Genomic DNA, 17,644 nt, shown 5'->3' with positions numbered 1-17,644 from the left:
TTAGGAGTTGATAGGCACATCTGGACACATAAAGTTTAGGGCAGCCTATCTCCCCACCCCGTTTTTAATATTACCACCTAGAGGTCAGAATAAAGTTTATTGAAAACCTACTGGACAGGTATTTTTAACCCACATCACATAGTCCACTCCCCACAAATACACATGCACCACACATAGTCCATAAAAGTGCTCCTACGTAACTTCGCAAGTCGTAGCACGCCCCAGCCCGTAGAGGACTGGGATGGCCCCAATGATGAAGCATGTCACTGTGGGGCAACCCCGGTGAGTGAGGGGACACCTAAAAAAGGAACAACTTTTCCTTTTTTATATACATTATACACAATCCCTACAGTCAACCCCAGTGAGTGCTGGCTGTGTTTTCTTCTAGCAAGGCTCTAAGGTATCTGGAAACAGAAACCTTTTTTGTTTGACATCGTTGTAATTGTCAGGGTCTGCAGATGGACATAGGCTATATAAAAAAATAAAATATACGTTCTTTAAAATATTTACGATAAAAAAAAAAAGTAGTCCCTTGGAAGTAGCGCCGGCTGCGACGTGCGTGCTGACATCAGGAGCGCAGGGAGGAGCGGCGTACAGGAGCGCGTGGAGGAGCGGCGGACAGGCGGGGAGGAGCAGTGAGGAGCGGCGGACAGGCAGTGAGGAGCGGCGGGCAGGAGGGGAGGAGCGGCGGACAGGCGGTGAGGAGCGGCGGCTGAGGTAGGTGAAGCGGCCCGTGTGCGGCTCATTGGGGGCCCTAAAAGTGGCGGGTGCGCTCCAGGGGACCCACGGACAACGGGGGCCCTGAAGCCTGAGACAACGTCGGGGCGGGCGGGGGCCCAGAAGCCTGATTGCCTGATTGCTCCCGGACAACGTCAGGATGGGCTGCTAGTATATATATATAGGACCTGCCCTAATGCCTCTAGTCTAAGGCATCCAATTTCATTTCATGTGAGCAGTAGTTATCCAGCACCTAAAAGACAGCCTAATATGCTCACAATCAGCACATTATAAACAGTCCACCTAAATAATTTTTCTAATATTCCTTAATCATGATTTCTTCCGAGTCCCAAGATCATTCTCAGTGCACAATTAATCACAGCATGCCATTGTTTCAGAAACCCAATCAGATTGACATCCTCAATAGCACATATTAGACCGATCTCTCTTTACAATAACTCATGGGTGAATAAAAGCTTTCCACATTAATAGTCTTACGTTTTATAAAATCAAAAAAGCAAATGAATGAGCAATGCACTCAATGCACAAACACACAAATAAAGAGGTTGCGCTGAGATTTAAAAATATATGTGAAAAAAATTAAACTGCTAAATCACAGACGATTAAATAGGTATCAAAATTATGGCCAGGAAAAAAATCAAGCAATGGATAAAGCTTTTCAAATGTTCATTCAGTACTGCTTCTTGAGAGGTTCTGACTGCATGTGTTGCTTTTAATGTCACATACCGTGAGGGTCGACTTCCCGGCGTACTTGCCATACTTCAGGAACAGGGCTTTGCTGATTTTCTTTTGTGCCACAATCTGAGAGTAGAAAATAATAGAGATGGTTAACCTTTGAGAACCAGATCAAGGGCTCTGTGGGGGTGAAGCATACAATTATTGAGTGATCTTTGATTGCTTGGTCCAGAAAAGGACTGTGTGTGCTGGAACAGTATGTTTTATTCTGTGAATGCTATGTTTATATTAGGTACTCAGATAATGCAGGAAAATACTGTAAACACTGCACTATTTCAATTATCTGATTAGCGTGTGCAGACCCACAGATTGTAACCACTGCACCATCGGTATCATGTTCAGTTAATGCAGGTACAGGCTGTAAACACTAAACTATCTGAATAATGTCCATAGATAACGAAGGCAGAAACTGATAGCGCTACACTGCTGATATTACATGATCATCGACTGCAGAAACAAACTGCAATCATTAAGCGCTTTGTATTATGTGCTTAGTTATTGCAGACACGGGCTAATAATGTTACATATGCATAGGAAATGCGGAAATACTGTAAACCCTGAACTCTTTCGATCAAGTGCGTAGTTAATGCAGACACAAGCTGCTAACACTGCACTGCTGGTATCATGTGCTTCATTAATGCAGACACAAAGGGCATGATTACGATGTCAGGCAGACTTACGCCCGCCCCACACAGTTGTGGTCGTGGAATGGACCGACCTCCGGTCGGAAGTCCCGACAACGCAATTACAATGCAACCGCATACTCCCATTTCTCTATGGGAGCTGGTGCTGCGGCCATAAACCGGCTGTAGCACAAGCTCCCATAGAGAAATAGGAGCCTGTCACATGGTGCATGAATTTTACCCCCAACCAGCTGGCCAGGGGAAAAACAGGGCCTTTCTGGGAGCAAATCCATGTTGGAGAAGCCGACATGGATTTGCTTTTGGAAAGTGCCATCATAATCTCGAAGGTGGAAACGCCTTCCTCACTGGATTCTACAGCCCTTCTGACTGGTCGACGGGCTCCTCTAACCAGATTGACCAGCTGGTTTGAATTCCGAACACCGTGACTGTAACATAGCAGTCAGAATTCAAACAAGGGATGTCGGTCGGAAAGCCTCTAACCAGCGGTCCGAGACTCTCCGACCGACATCCTAATTAGCCCCAAAGTGGTAAACATGGAGCTCTTTACATTATATGCTTAGTTAATGCAGACACAGGCTGCTAGCACTGCACTGCTGGTATCATGTGCTTCATTACTGCAGACACAAACTGTACAAATGGAGCTCTTTAAGTTGAGTCAGACACAGTCTGCTAACACTGCACCACCGGTATCACATGCTTTATTAATGCAGACACAGATTGTAAACATGGAACACTTTCAGTCATTTGCTTAGTTAATGCAGAAAATACAGGCTGCTAACGCTGAACTCTTTATACCATGTGCTTAGTTAAAGCAGACACAGCCTGCAACATTACACTGCTGCTATCACATGCATAGTTACCGCAGACAAACTGTAAACATGGAGCTCTTTGCATCATGTGCTTAGTTAATGCAGAGACATGCTTCTAACACCGGACTGTTGGTATCATGTGCTTCATTAATGCAGACACAGACTGTAAATGCTGAACTCTTTTTATTATGTGCTTAGTTAGTGCAGACACAGGGTGCTTACATTACACTGCTGCTTTCACATGCTTAGTTAATGCAGACACAAACTGTAAACATGGAGCTCTTTGTATCATGTGCATAGTTATTGCAGAGACAGGCTTCTAACACCGGACTGTTGGTATCATGTGCTTCATTAATGCAGACACAGACTGTAAATGCTGAACTCTTTTTATTATGTGCTTAGTTAGTGCAGACACAGGCTGCTTACATTACACTGCTGCTTTCACATGCTTAGGTAATGCAGACACAAACTGTAAACATGGAGCTCTTTGTATCATGTGCTTATTTAATGCAGATACTGGCTGCTAACACTGCACCACCCTATCACATGCTTCAATAATGCAGACACAGATTATAAACGCTGAACTAGTTAATTTAGACTTGGATTGCTGATACTGTACTGCTTGCATAACATGCTTAGACATACACTGTAAACGGGGATTTTCATGATGAGATGGGAGGCTTTTTATGACGAGGGAGGAGCATTATTTATAACATCCTTTATCCATCACTCTGCAGCACGTTAAATAACTATTGGGACACTAGACTACAATATGAAAACATTATAACAATAGAACATTGCTGCACTGTAAGAACCACACATCACACTAGCGTACACAGATAATAAGTTCTAATACATTTCCAAACTTTCATCGACAATGCCAACAAGAAGCACCCGACTGCTAATGTTAGGGCTTTCGTTGGTGCACAGCCAGACCAGGCATTCTCTAGATATTGGCAAGACCCTGCCTGCGTTTGAAGGTGGCACACTTGAACAGTTTGCCATTTGCAGGTCAGACACCATTCAAAGTACTTTCTTTACAAACATGTCCTTCTTTGTTTTTCAAACCAAGATGTCTTAGAAGCCTGTAGAGATACTTTGTGTTCACTGCTTCAACCTTACTCATCCCAAAGTGTAGCAGAGGCCACTAAACGTGTAGGTTGCATGCTTTCTATTCTTAACTATGCTAATTGCTCATCAAATTCCACAAAACAAGCAAGACTGCATAGTATGTTAAGCATGCTCTGCTGATATATGATTTGACCAGCAGAGATCATAAGTTCAAATCCTAGCTAGACTAACTCAGACTTTTATCCTTCTGAAATTATTATATTTGATACCATTATACTTAGTTATAGTAACACCTGGCCCGTAAAACACAAAACACTACAAAAACGGCTATATATTATGCATAATAACAAATTATTATACAATGGTGAACTTTCCTTTTTTTATTTAATTGTTCATGTTGCTTGGTTCAGGAGAGGATTCTGTCTGGGAAGGCTGTGGTACTGTATTTTACACAAAGGAACGTAATTACAAAAACATTATGGCTGTCATTTTTTAAGACGACATTGGTTTTGACATTTAAGGGTCTTCTGTGTGAATACCATAGTGAAATTTCCTTGAAATGCCTCACAATTCCGCCTTTCTCAAATTTGTAAACAATGTAAGCCTTATTTTAAACCTTCGTGGAAAGATCTACACAGTTCCAGGAAAATACACAAAGTCTAAAAATGTCCAAAAAGGCAAAACCCTTTTAAAACATTATCCAGTATTGAAACAAAATAGTTTTCCGTCCAACAATAATTAATTTAGGATAAGGAATATTTGATTTCAGAGAAATGCTTCTGAAGATTTCTTTGTAAACGTTTTCGATGAAGTTCACAGGGCTTTTCTGGAAAGATCGTCCTAACAGTCACTGCAATATCAAGAAAATGGCAGTTCCTGTTCAATGGCAAATTTCTGAAAAAATGTAAGGGATTCCTTAGGATATTTCTATTGCAATATCAGCAGTATTTGTCTTCAAAGAATGATGTCTATTCCCTCCAAATAAGTTTACACTGAAATGTCCCAAAAAGTATTAAAGAAATGTCAATATCATATTCCAATCAAAGAAAAATTTATATTTTTTAATACTGTGAAACCTTTCCTAGAAAGTGCAACAATGTTTTTTGGGGATGGACATTTCTCTGTATGATTTGGGAGAGGTATTATACAACTACAATTCATATATTACTATGAAGGAGCTCTGCAATGCTATTACAATATTGTCTTACCACCACTACAAGTTCTAATGTCTTACATTTACAATGTATTGAAAGGTTTAGGAGTTTGTATGATGGTGTTTAATGCATTAAGTGCAGGTGTTGTATTGGGGCACTAAGGAGGCTGTAAAGTTCAGGGACGATAGTTTATAGGAGCAGTAAGAAATTGTTTTGGATTCAGGGACTATATATTTCTATATATATTCCTCTCGATTCTTTGGACGGCTTGCCGGCGTGCTTCCAAATCACCAGGGGTACTGAATCTGAGATGCCCGCTGCGTCTCTAAGTATCAAATCCGCAATTCTCCGTTAATGGGAAATTAATCCAGCACTTCGTAGGGGTTTATTCACTCAACTTTTATTCCTGAGTGATGGCATCACTCATGAATAAAAGTTGAGTGAATAAACCCCCACGGAGTGCTGTATTATTTTCCCATTAATGGAGAATTGCGGATTTGATTGATTTGATATCCAAATATATATATATCTATATCTATATATATATATATATATATATATATATATATATATATATATATATATATATATATATATATATATATATATATATTTCTAAACACGCTCCAAGGTATGCCGGGGGCCCCTGGGGAGGTGGCGTGTGCTCCGGACGAGCAACCCGGAAATTCAATTCACTCCAAACAGACGTGTAAACATGCTCTCAGTAGCTGCCACAAAAACGCCAAACAGGATACACTCCAAGGGTGTTTAATCAAATGCTACATGTTTCGGCTTCTCACAAGCCTTGATCACGCAAATGAGAGTGAATGTGCAAAACATTTAAATCAAGTGAAAACAATGGAAAAGAACATAGGACTGCGGGAATAGTATGGCAGACATCTTAGCAGAGTCAAATGAAAATGGAAGTAGGGCTAGTGGAAAGTAATAGTGGACATAAAATAACGTCATACAACTGACCTGGAGAAGTAATAATAATAATCATAAATAATAAACATTAGACATGATGCTGCACGGGCCATCAAAAGATAAGTTGATGCCCATTCCAAATAACACAAATAAATCGTTATCATGGAAAGAAAACAAAACAAAAGCTGTACAGTATGCATCGCGCAATTTCCAAAGTGAAAATGCCCTGCAAGCGGCGACAAGTGCCGCGGAATAAAGGAAGCAAACAAACCGGAAAGTTCCGGACACAACGCAATTACGAGTGCTGTCGCTAGTTTGAAGAGACAGTACATCCAAAGTCAAGGGTAGGCAAGTGATACTTGTCCCATCTACACAGGAGCACCATGAATGTCAAATGAAGAGTGCAGCACAATTCATTACGTGCAACAAAAGTCCAGGTCATAGCCCAGAAAGGGCTCCACAAATGCCCAAAGTCTGCCAAACAGTCCAGGTAGTGTTCAGTGATGCCCAAGTGGGCGTGCTCTTAGAAAAAACAGGAACATGGTGACAAATAATCCAACAATGAAGGGACAGATCCTGCAGTGCTAAAAAGAAAAGAACAATGTCCTGTTTGGCGTTTTTGTGGCAGCTACTGAGAGCGTGTTTAGACGTCTGTTTGGAGTGAATATATATATAGATATATATATGACTCGCGACCAAGACACTTCGATATTGAAACGCGTTGAGCGTGCTGCTCTGTACATATATATATATATATATATATGTATATATAGAGAGAGATAGATAGATATAGATATATATACATATATTTTCACTGAAAAAAACAAAGGTTAAAGTAACGTTAGATTTAGGTGAATTTGTCAGTGCGAACATTAACGTTTTGAACTAAATAAAAACAATGGAATTCACCAGTTTCTCAGTAAGGTTGCAGCAGAGAGGCCAGTCCCTCTTAATACTGTACTAAAAACACCCATCTTCTGAGAGAGAGGTCTAAACTGAGAATTCTTTCCACCCCACACCCTACTATTCACACCTATCATTAGAGAGAGAGGTCTCAACCTAGAGGCCAAGTAAGTGCACTGCTTTTGGTAAACTTATTCTACACAAGATTTAGTGAGTGGAAAGCTGTTTGTTGAGGTGCATGTTTTTAATGTACGTTTTGAGAGCTAGACTTTAGAATGTAGAGAGACGTCTCCAAGTATTGAACGATGTGTTAAAAAATAAAATGTTCAATCCATATGCAGTTGTAAGTAAAAGAGGCCGCGTTTATAAAATAATAAAACAAAGATTCTGCAATCTGTTAACAGAAGGCCTCCTGTTTTTATGAACCTTACTGTACACATATTTTACCCCATGAGATGTTTGAGTGGCGATATTGCTATTCCGCAGGCCTGGACAGACCACTTCCTAGTCTCGTTCTCGCTGCGGCTGCAGGGAAAAGCCGATTTGATCCATCCTGCCGCTGTCTTAAAATGCCCTTGGCATAAGCTGGACATGGGTCTTTTTCCCGCTTGTTTGGCTAGTCATTCGCCCTAGCTGCCACAGGACGTGGATGTGGCAAACTCTCGTTTTCATGAGTGGTTGACGCTAGGCCTAGATAGTTGCATCCCGGCTAAATTGGGGGGGAAGATTCATGGGCCGTCTAACCCTTGGTTTAACAATGCATTAACCCTAGCCAAAAAGGGCTGTAAGCAGCTTGAACGTGTCTGGAGACACTCCTATGATGTAGGAGCAAAAAGTGAATATCGAGCGGCTATTAAGCAGTACCACAAGCTTATTTGGAGAACTCGAGCGGAGTATGTGGCCGATAAAATCTTGGCTAGTACTAATCCCACTAAGACAATTTTCTCACTGTTGAAGGGTATGAAGAGGGATTTCCCTGATTTCCTCGAACCATCAGTGTAATGAGCTGGCAAGGTATTTTGTGACCAATGTCGAGAAGATATACCTTGGCCTACCTATCCCGACTTTGTCTGCTGAGGCGGCGGACCCGGGGGCTATTAGTCCTATGGTGGGAAACAGCCTGTTGTTTCCTCCCCTGACACATTTTGAATTGGAGTCCCTTTGTCTGAAAATCAAATCGGGCTCGCCTGCCGATCCTTTGACACCTGCCCATTTTCGCCAGTTTCATGCTCTTATTTCCCCGCTGAACATCGACTTGGTTAACCTCTCTCTGACATCTGCTTCCATACCTGGGGCATGGAAACATGCAAGAATTATTCTGCTGCCTAAGAAACCCTCCTTGGACCCGGCTGAGCCAGGCAACTATTGCCCTATTTCCCAGCTCCCTTTTTTGGCGAAGCTGGTTGAATCCCATGTGAACTCCACTCTCTCTAAGTTTATTGAGCAGAATGCCATTCTGGATCCATCACAGCATGGTTTCCAAGCACGTCACAGCACCGAGTCTGCCCTGTTGGTAGTGATGGAAGCTATCCGGGCGAGACTGGACATCGGTGACTCAGCAGCTTTGGTCCTTTTGGACCTAAGTGCCGCTTTTGATACTGTCTCCCATGCGACACTTCTAAGGCGCTTGCAGGAAATTGGCATCAGGGATGCGGCACTGAACTGGTTCCAGTCTTTCTTGGAGGGGAGCTCCTTCCAAGTTTCCGTGCCTCCTTTTTACTCACAGGAGTTTGCTTCACATCAGGGGGTGCCACAGGGCTCTGTCTTGAGCCCCTTATTGTTCAACATCTATGTCCGCTCCCGGCTGTGGTTGCTAAAGGTAGGGGCTTGTCATTGGTGTCTTGTGCCTGTCCTCGTGGCTGTCCTCGGTATTTGCATGGCTTGCCCGGGCCAGCCTCAAGTGTAATGAGGACAAGTCTGAAATACTCCTGTACGGCCAATTCCCGGTGGCCTTTAAAGAATCACTCTGGCCAAAAGGATCACCATGCCCCAAGGGTGACTGTGGGATTGCAAAAAACCTGGGGATTTGGTTCGGAGCTGATCTGTGCTTTCGCGAACAAATCACGAGGCTGGCGGGTACATGTTTTGGCACCCTAACCACCCTCAGGAAGTTTTTCCCTCTCCTCCCCCAAGTTGCAAAAGAAGCAGTAGCCAGGGCACTTATACTCTCACGCCTGGACTACTCTAATGCCCTTTATATCGGTGCCCCAGACTTTCTGATTCGCAAATTGCAAGTGGTCCAGAACGCGACAGTGAGGCTCCTCTTTGATATCCCCAGGAGGCTAAGCATGCGCAAGCAGCTCTGCAAACTCCACTGGCTTCCTGTCGCCCAAAGAGTGCGCTTTAAGGCCCTGGTACTGGCCCACAAAGCTTTACATGGCCCGTGCCCATCCTACTTAAGGGCCAGATTTGCGTTCTACCAGCCAACACGTCAGTTGCGATCGGCCACCCTCAAACATGTGGTGATTCCTAGGTTCAAGAGGGTTCGTCTAGGTGGCCAATCTCTGGCGGTTAGAGCTGCCTCCTTGTGGAACAACTTACCGGACGCTCTGAGGCACACGCTGAACCTGACTAGTTTCAAAAAACTTCTCAAAACTCATCTATTTCAGCAAGCGTTCTAGCTCCACTGTTCTCAGCTGACACTATGTCTCTCTTCCGCGCCAGGACAGTCTTGACTAACAGTGCGCGTTACAAATCAATATATAACATAATATAACGTATGCTGACGATACCCAATTGGTGATCGCCTTCTCCAAGAAATATTGCTCTGAGCTGGTTAAGTTCAAAGAGGACCGTTCAGTGGTTGCGGACTGGATGACGGCTAACTGCTTGCAGTTGAACGCCAGTAAGTCCGAGATCTTACTGCTGGGGAAGGATCGGGATTTGTGGTCCGAGCAGTGTTGGCCAGATCGCCTCAAGCCTGCCCCCCTGCCCAAGGAGGCTGTGAAAAACTTAGGAGTGTGGTTTGACAGTAGCCTGACTTTCAACATCCAATCGAAGGTTGTGGCAGGGACATGCTTTGGACTTTTGCGAGGCTTGAAACCTTTGCTGGGTTTCTTTCCCCCAAACGTACGTCAAACCATTGTCGAGGCATCAATTTTATCCAGACTGGACTATGGCAACTCCCTTTATTTAGGTGCTAACAAAACCGGCATCCAGCGTCTGCAGAGAGTACAGAATGCAGCAGCTTGCATTCTGGTAGCCCTTCCGAAATCTTGTTCTGTTTCCCATGTGCTTCAGAAACTTCATTGGCTGCCTGTTGAGAAGCACATTCAATTTTAGTCTCTCTGTGTGTCGCATAAGATCTTGACACTACAGGCGCCTCTGGGGTTAGCCAATCTGTTAGAGTTTTATGTGCCGCGGCGTCCGCTAAGATCTGCCCATCAAGCATTGGTTTGCATGCCTCGCGCTTTGAAAGCTATAGCTGGGAGCCGTGCCTTCCGTAATTTGGCGGTGAAGCGCTGGAATTCGCTCCCTGTTTCCATCAGAGCAATCCAGAACTACCTGGCTTTTCAAAAAGCCATTAAGACCTGGTTTTTCCCTGTTTAACTCTTCATTTTTTCTCCCGTGGTTCCTGTTTAGTGTCTGTGGTCACGCTGGGACGCCCTGTCGCTGGAGCAGCTATGCGCTATACAAATCCGACAAATAAATAAATACATAAATAGAGTAACACTGTGCCCACTGTTAGGAAAGATTTGTCTAGAAGAATGTGTTATTTTATAAACTGTTATGGAACTATGTTTGATTGCATGTTATATTTTAGTTGTAAAAAAATGCACTGATTGAAGTGTTGAACACTTCAAGAGAAAGGAATATGAAACTAGTGGTACAGTACATATAAATATGTAATTGTGGGTGAAAAGTGAAAAACAACTTTAGAGTTATATAGTGATGTATCACTGTTATCATTAATTGATCGGTATGTAACTTTACGTTTGTTTGGTTATCTTGTTTTCATTCAGTGGAAAATGGAAACGAGAAGTTTTGAATAATAGAAGTATTATGTCACAGAATATACAGAGGAGGAAAACAAAAAGTGTTCACTTCAGAAGAAAGAGGGAACACTAACTATGATGAAAGTCAGAAAAAAACATAATTGCGGAACTGATGTTATTGTTACTGCCTATGCCGACATTTAAGCCCTTGAAGAAGCTTGCACTGTGTAGCTCTACTTGTTTTTGATTGCAAAATGTTCTGCTTACTTAAACATCAAAAAGTGCTTTATTTACAAAAGGAGGGTTATTATCTGCTTGAGTAGGTCTAGGTTCTTGTAATGGATGTGAAACACTGGTTGTTTCTTATTTCCCGGCTGAACTCCTTTTCGCACTTGTTTTTCTTTTAAGTGACTCTTTTGCTACCTAGCCTGCCAGAAAAAGACTATTAAAGCACATATTGTTTGGCAGGCTGTGGTGGCTGAAAAAAAGGAAAATAAGATCTACGTACATCAAAATCCAGTCGGGAACAGAAAATGTCATCAACTGATAACGTTTGTTTTACAGTTGTTGATGTCGTTTGTTAATGTAGTTGTTGTTTGCAATGTTGTTAATTTTTTTATATAAAATGTTTAACATTATAACAGATTTCTTTCTCTAATAGCTTGTAAAGATTTAAATATTGAAACATGTTTCTGCTTTGCTGCCAGGATCTTGTTGCTGCCTGCTGTGCCGCTGTCTTTGCCCTAAGGGACTCGGTGTCCCAGAAACCCACCGGACACTGTGAGGAGGAGGAGTTGGGCAGCTCGCCCGTGCCACATGCTCTGAAAAGTGCTGGTTGCCTCTCGCGGCGTAGCTTGTGTTTCTGATAGGATTTTGTTACTGCCTGCTGTGCTGTTGTCTTTGCCCTAAGGGACTCGGTGTCCCAGAAACCCACCGGACACTGTGAGGAGTAGGAGTTGGGCAACATGCCCACGCTGCACACACTAAAAAGCACTGGTTGCCTCCCGCGACGCGGAACGTGAACGTGCCAATGGCGGGCCCGTTAGAGCCCGGAGGAGGTTGGGCTGGGCCACCTCTCTTGTCTCTGGAACTCATTGGTAAGAGCATGTGGTGACCCTGTGGACAACCAGGACTGGAACCTAAAAAGAAAGCATAAAGAAAGGAGCCAGGTGGATTGATCCCAGCTAAATACACTCGAAGGTAGGAGTCTCTGTTATTAACCTGAATAGAAGTGAGAGGATTTTCTGCTCAGTCTGTGGCCATACCTTAGTCCCCTTAACACTGCAGCTGTCTATCCTGTCCAATTAATATATAACCCTATTTGGGAAGTATGAGGAAACGCAAAGGCCTGACGTCAGCACCCCCATTTCCTCCAGCCACAACGATAGATGCATTTTTATCACGGGCTGCTGGGATTATAGATAATGAAATTGAGCTGTTGGCCCGCTGGCTCTCTCGGTTGCCTGTATCTCTACCACTAGGTGCAGTGGGGGGTATTGTATCACATCCTGTCCAGGAGATTCGGCTGGAAAATGGACCATCATTAAGTCAAGCTGGATCACCATCCTTGGGGATTGAGGGAGACCACAGCCCAGAGGTAGCCGTAGTCAGCATGGGAGTCCGCAGGGGGGCAAGGAGGGGTGCTTGCCCCCCTGTGGAGTGCCCCTCCTTGCCCCCCCTGTGGACGCCCACGCCACTATGCATTGCACATGGTGCTCCAAACCCTGTTCCTCTCCAGCTCGCACTCTCTGTTCTGGTCTGAAGCTCCTCTGAGTCCCAGGGCTCAGTAGGACAGGGGAACATCATTTACAACGCGGTGTTTACACCGCAGTACCTTTACAACGGTGCCATTACAACGCAAGTCGTTACTACGGCTTGCGCTGGATGGAGCTGTTGTATAAGGAATATTGTAATTTTATATTCCAACACCTTCCCTACTGTTACGTAGGCTGGTGTTAGAATATAAAATTATAATAATCCACAATCCATGCACACCAACGCAAGTCGTTGTAATGACTTGCGTTGTAAAGGCAGCGTTGTAAAGTCTAAAAGATTGCGTTGTACTAACGTACATCCGCATCTCATTGCACGTCACATCTAGACAACAACTGGAGACTCTGCTCTTTTCTAAATCCTTCTGAGTACCCTCTGCCCCCACCTCCATCTTATAATTAAGTTAGAAGTGACAGGAGACCTCGGACTTTATAGCGCGCTCTGACACAATTACAAGATTGAGGCAAAGTCTTTTCAAATAATTATTGGATTATAGTGATGGACTGTCTAGAACAGTTGCTGTTAAGTCAATTACTAAGCAGAAAGAAGATTCACATTTCACTAAAAGAGTATATTTTAACGTAGGCACTGCTCTGTTGCAAAATGGTGGACATCAATGGATGATTTTTGATTTAATAAATTGCATTTATCAAGAATGATAACACAAACAGAAAACGAATGGAAATGAAGTGTTAGACATACGTCAGTACAGAGGGGGATATCCAGATGGGCTAGGAAGCGTGGATGCTAAGAGGAGAGGGGCTGAGTCCATGTGTAGTCACCACTGTAGTCCAGAGCAGGGAGGAGGCGCACGAGCAGGCATATGTAAGATGTATCCATGAGTAGAAATGATCATACCCCCCTTCCTCATTGAGGGTTAGAGCAACTCGTTCTGGGCACTTGCCCAAAATGCCGCAACATTACAGATTTCTCATGCAAATCCGGGATGTGTTCATTGAAAATAATTTTTTGGTCCCTTAACGTTTTCTTCCGCCCAATGGTATAGATAGCCAAACAGCGGAAAGTTTACATCCATGTGACTGTTAACGTTTTCTTCCGCCCAATGGTACTCAACCCTGCAGCTTTATTTGCCCCTCCCTGCTTCATAATTACAGTGGCCCTGCTGAGTGCCTCATATTCCACTCACAGCGTACAGTGTGATTGGTGGAGTAAGGCTGGGCCTGCCTTACCCGTGTGCTCTAGACTAAGATGCTGTGGCTGCGCTTGTGTGGTGAATGTGGCCTCAGGGAGTTCAGACCTCTGTGAGTGCCGAAGACAGACAAAGTGAGGAAAGCACGTCGCTGTCGACGGCAGAGCCACTTTTCGCAGCTACCTCTTGCCACTGGCGGGCCCCAAAACTAGGGCAGTGCCTCATACACACTTAAGGGTCTCCCAACCTGTGCACTAGAGTCTGAGCCCGTGCTGTTGTCAAAATGAGACGGTCAGAGAGAGAAAACAGTAAAACTCGGGAAGTCATGCAATGACACAGAAATGAGTATGAAAACAAAACACAAACTCAGCGTAGCAGGTGCTTCCGAGTAGACTGGGGAAGATATTTCCTTAGCATCCTGTCAAGAACTTGTCTGCATTCCTCACCTGCACTAAGTTACTACCTGGTGACGTCAGAAACAAGGGGTTAGTGGGGCAGAAATGACCAAGCAGTTCGAACTCCACTCTGACCTAATTTTAGAATTGCCATAGGTGCTCCAAGACTGCTTGAGCTTGATAAAGGTAACCAAGTTAAGTAACACCAGAACAAGGGGTAAATGTAATTTGTGAGGTATAGAGGAAAAATGGTTGTAGAAACATCCGTTTCATTTTCATGTATCATCACCTTCGCTAATTACCAAAAATACAGTACAAAAGGTAGAGAATCCATAATTAGGTACTTTGCAACGCGACAAAAAAGGCCATCCTTCCATCCTTTTTCAACTTTGGGCTGAAGCTCTTTTTCTGTCCATCTGTTCACATTTGTTTCCTAATCACAGTGAAGCGTTGTAAATGGCCATAGCAAGTGTTTTTATTTTTGTATACATTTGACACATTCAGCCAACTAAATAGCGAGTAGGTGCTTAGAAGTATGTAGGGTCTAAATGTAGTGGTGTGAGATTTGTATAGTTGAGGACCCCTATTCCGAGATCTTTCGCATACATAGACCTTCTAGGTAGGGGGCGCCACAAGTTGTAACTAACACCCCAAACCTCGGGACAGGAAGATTTCCAGGATAGCACAGGTACTGGTCCAGTACCTGAAGTGTGTGAGATCATATGCGGCCTGCTTCCTGCCCCCTATGGCTCCTCCTGCGCCCCAGTGTTTCTTGTGCCCCACCTGGCACACATCATGTCGGAGGATGGTGATGGCGTTAACATTTTGCTCCCCCCCGGAAAAATGTCTGCGGACACCCATGATAGTCAGCAACATCGGACTCGAGCCTTCAGGCCCAATTATATCGATCAGTGGCCCAGGGATTAAGGTCAAGCCAGGGGAATCACAAGCAGGGACAGGTATGGGAGTAAAAAGGAAAGGTCCGGCGACAGGGGCTAAAGCCAAACGCCCAAGGGCAGAGGGGTCAGGACAGTGTGTTAGTAATCCGCAACCACTGTCTAAGGAGGACATGGATGTCATTATGGATGGCTGGATGGGCCCCTTGATGATTAATATTGAACGTAAATAGGACCCTATCATGCAACGTCAAGTCTCAATGGAGCAGGAGCACACAAGGATTTACCATAATAGTCCAGCTGGGAAGATGGTTTCTCCTGGGGGGCTGCAACTGGCCCCTGTCCAATAGGCAACACAAACAGTGAGCAAAGCTCAAGTGGGTATAGGCCTCCATTAACACCTGTGCACAAAGTAGGGCCAACCTCCTTCCACCGCCTTTGGTGGACTTAAATCCTCGGGTGGTGGTCCCTATGGGTGGAGCCGGGGCACTGACGTTACAGTGTCCCTCAGTTTGTTTCGGTTCAGCCAAACCCCCCAAGGGAGAGCTCAGAAGAGGTAGGGGTTTTCTCCCGGAGTCCCAGGCATCAGACCCCATGGGCTAGAGCCCGAGGCAGAGGCTACCAACGGCACATCTTCCACCAGAATCCTCTCCGTATGTAGTAGTACTTGGTAATGTCTTGGCGCTACCTCTGGGTGCCATCGAAGAATTTGAGCAACTCAAGAACAAGGTACTGCATTGGTTGGATCGTAACACGTCTCTAGGTCTAAGGTTGGAAAAACTTATCATTATGGCACGAATAGTGTCCTAGGTTAGGAGGACTACAAAAACCCTGGCAGGAGACTGTATAATTGTCAACTTTAACAGATCCACCTAGTTGAGAGAATCTTACATTCAGTGTCACAGAATAATAAGGGTGGGCTTTTATCATCCATCATGGTCTTCCCTCTGGGGTATTTTTACAGACCCTTCACCCGTGCTTTTATACCCAACAGAGTGGGCTCCTGGAGGCTCCCAGTTTATCCCGATCGCTCTTAATTGAACCATCCGATGCCAGCTCAAGACATACCCCTTTACAACTATTTTACACCTTTGGAATCATTCGACGCTTGTGATTGACTCATAATACTTTTAAAGACTCCATAGAGACGGAATCAACTCACCTTAGTAAAACAGAGTCTCCCTCTATAGGTCATGGGGATGGTAAAGCTTGTAAATTTATTTCATGGAATGTTGCTGGAATAGCTAACAAGATTGAAGATCCCAGATGGATTCGTTCTATAAAAGGTTTTAAAGTGATCTGTTTACAGGAGACATGGTCTTTAATAACAGTTTCTTTCTTGAGGGATTTAGACCTTTTTGTACCAGCCATTCCTTCACGGATGGGAAGACCTAAGGGTATGCTGCTAATTTATGTCTCCCTGGACATACAGTGCCGCTTGAAGGATTACCAACTGATAATGATTGTCAGCAGCCTTTATTTTTTTCCCAGGTGCCAGTAAACCTTTATAATGCCAATTCTGCATTTCCAAATGTGTGTGACATCGCTAGTATGGGCTCTATTTTAAAGAGAATGATTACTAAGGCTTCCCAGAATGGCTATCTTTTGATTGCAGGAGATTTCAACATTCATCTATGTGCGGATCCAAACGCAAGCACTATAAACAGCATAGGATGCCCTCTGATGGTGGGTATGCATGTTGAATACACCCCACAGGGAGATAGTCTTAATGCCATAGTCGATGAGTTTGATCTAATCATGTCTAAAAGCATGGTGGCTGACAGCAGGAACCATATTATTCCAACATTTACTGGGAGGGGGACCTCAACCTTTATAGACTTCATTTTTGTTTCTATCCCCTTCTTCCAATCGAACAGAGTATTTACAGTGATCATACCCACTGTGCATCTCGACCACTTGGCCAAGACCTGGAAAAACCCATATGCAAGCATCTAGGGGAACATTAAGGACAACAAACCAGGGCAGAAGGCTAAGGTGGGCACAGATAACCGTGAACACCTTTTACGAGCCCCCTTTAGCTAAGTGCAAGAGGGAGATCGATAGCTGCACAATCGGGCCTGGGAAGACATGGGCTGTTCTGGAAGCATTCTCTGCCATCTCATTTACAATTGGTCACCTGCTTAAGGCACCACCCACATACTCGAAGGGTCAAATTACGAGATGGTTTGATCACGATTGCTCCAGTGCAGCCAGGAATCTGAGGGGGGCACTAGGCACTAAACCAAGGGATTCTGCTAGGGTAAAAGAGTGTAGAGGGATATATAAAGCCGAACTAGCAAGGCGCAAGCCCGAGTTAAGGGAGGAGGCATGGAGTAAGATTATTTAGGCATGTACCCTGAAAAATAGTAATCATTTCTGGAGTATTGTCAACTGTCCTTTTCTGTCAGGTGGACACTCACAGGCCCTTGATGCACATATTTCAGAAGAGGAATGGGTTGGCTATCTCCAGGATATGATCAGCAGTCCATCAGATCCAAGTCTAGCTGGTGGCGG

At 44.1% G+C, this 17,644-nt stretch overlaps 1 protein-coding gene across 1 annotated transcript in view; it reads right to left on the bottom strand.

Annotated features, from left to right (window-relative positions):
* Positions 1-17,644, bottom strand: part of CPNE7 (copine 7) — a 640,312-nt gene that overhangs the window by 310,492 nt on the left and 312,176 nt on the right. Inside the window, exon 3 of the mRNA XM_078669226.1 lies at positions 1,465-1,539. Within this exon, the coding sequence (XP_078525352.1) occupies positions 1,465-1,539 (75 nt within the window). The remainder of the gene's footprint in view (positions 1-1,464; positions 1,540-17,644) is intronic.

Source organism: Lissotriton helveticus, chromosome 12, assembly GCF_964261635.1.
Source record: "Lissotriton helveticus chromosome 12, aLisHel1.1, whole genome shotgun sequence".
NCBI lineage: Eukaryota > Metazoa > Chordata > Amphibia > Caudata > Salamandridae > Lissotriton > Lissotriton helveticus.
The sequence above is the reverse complement of the archived record's forward strand: the minus strand, read 5'-3'. Positions and strand labels throughout refer to the sequence as shown.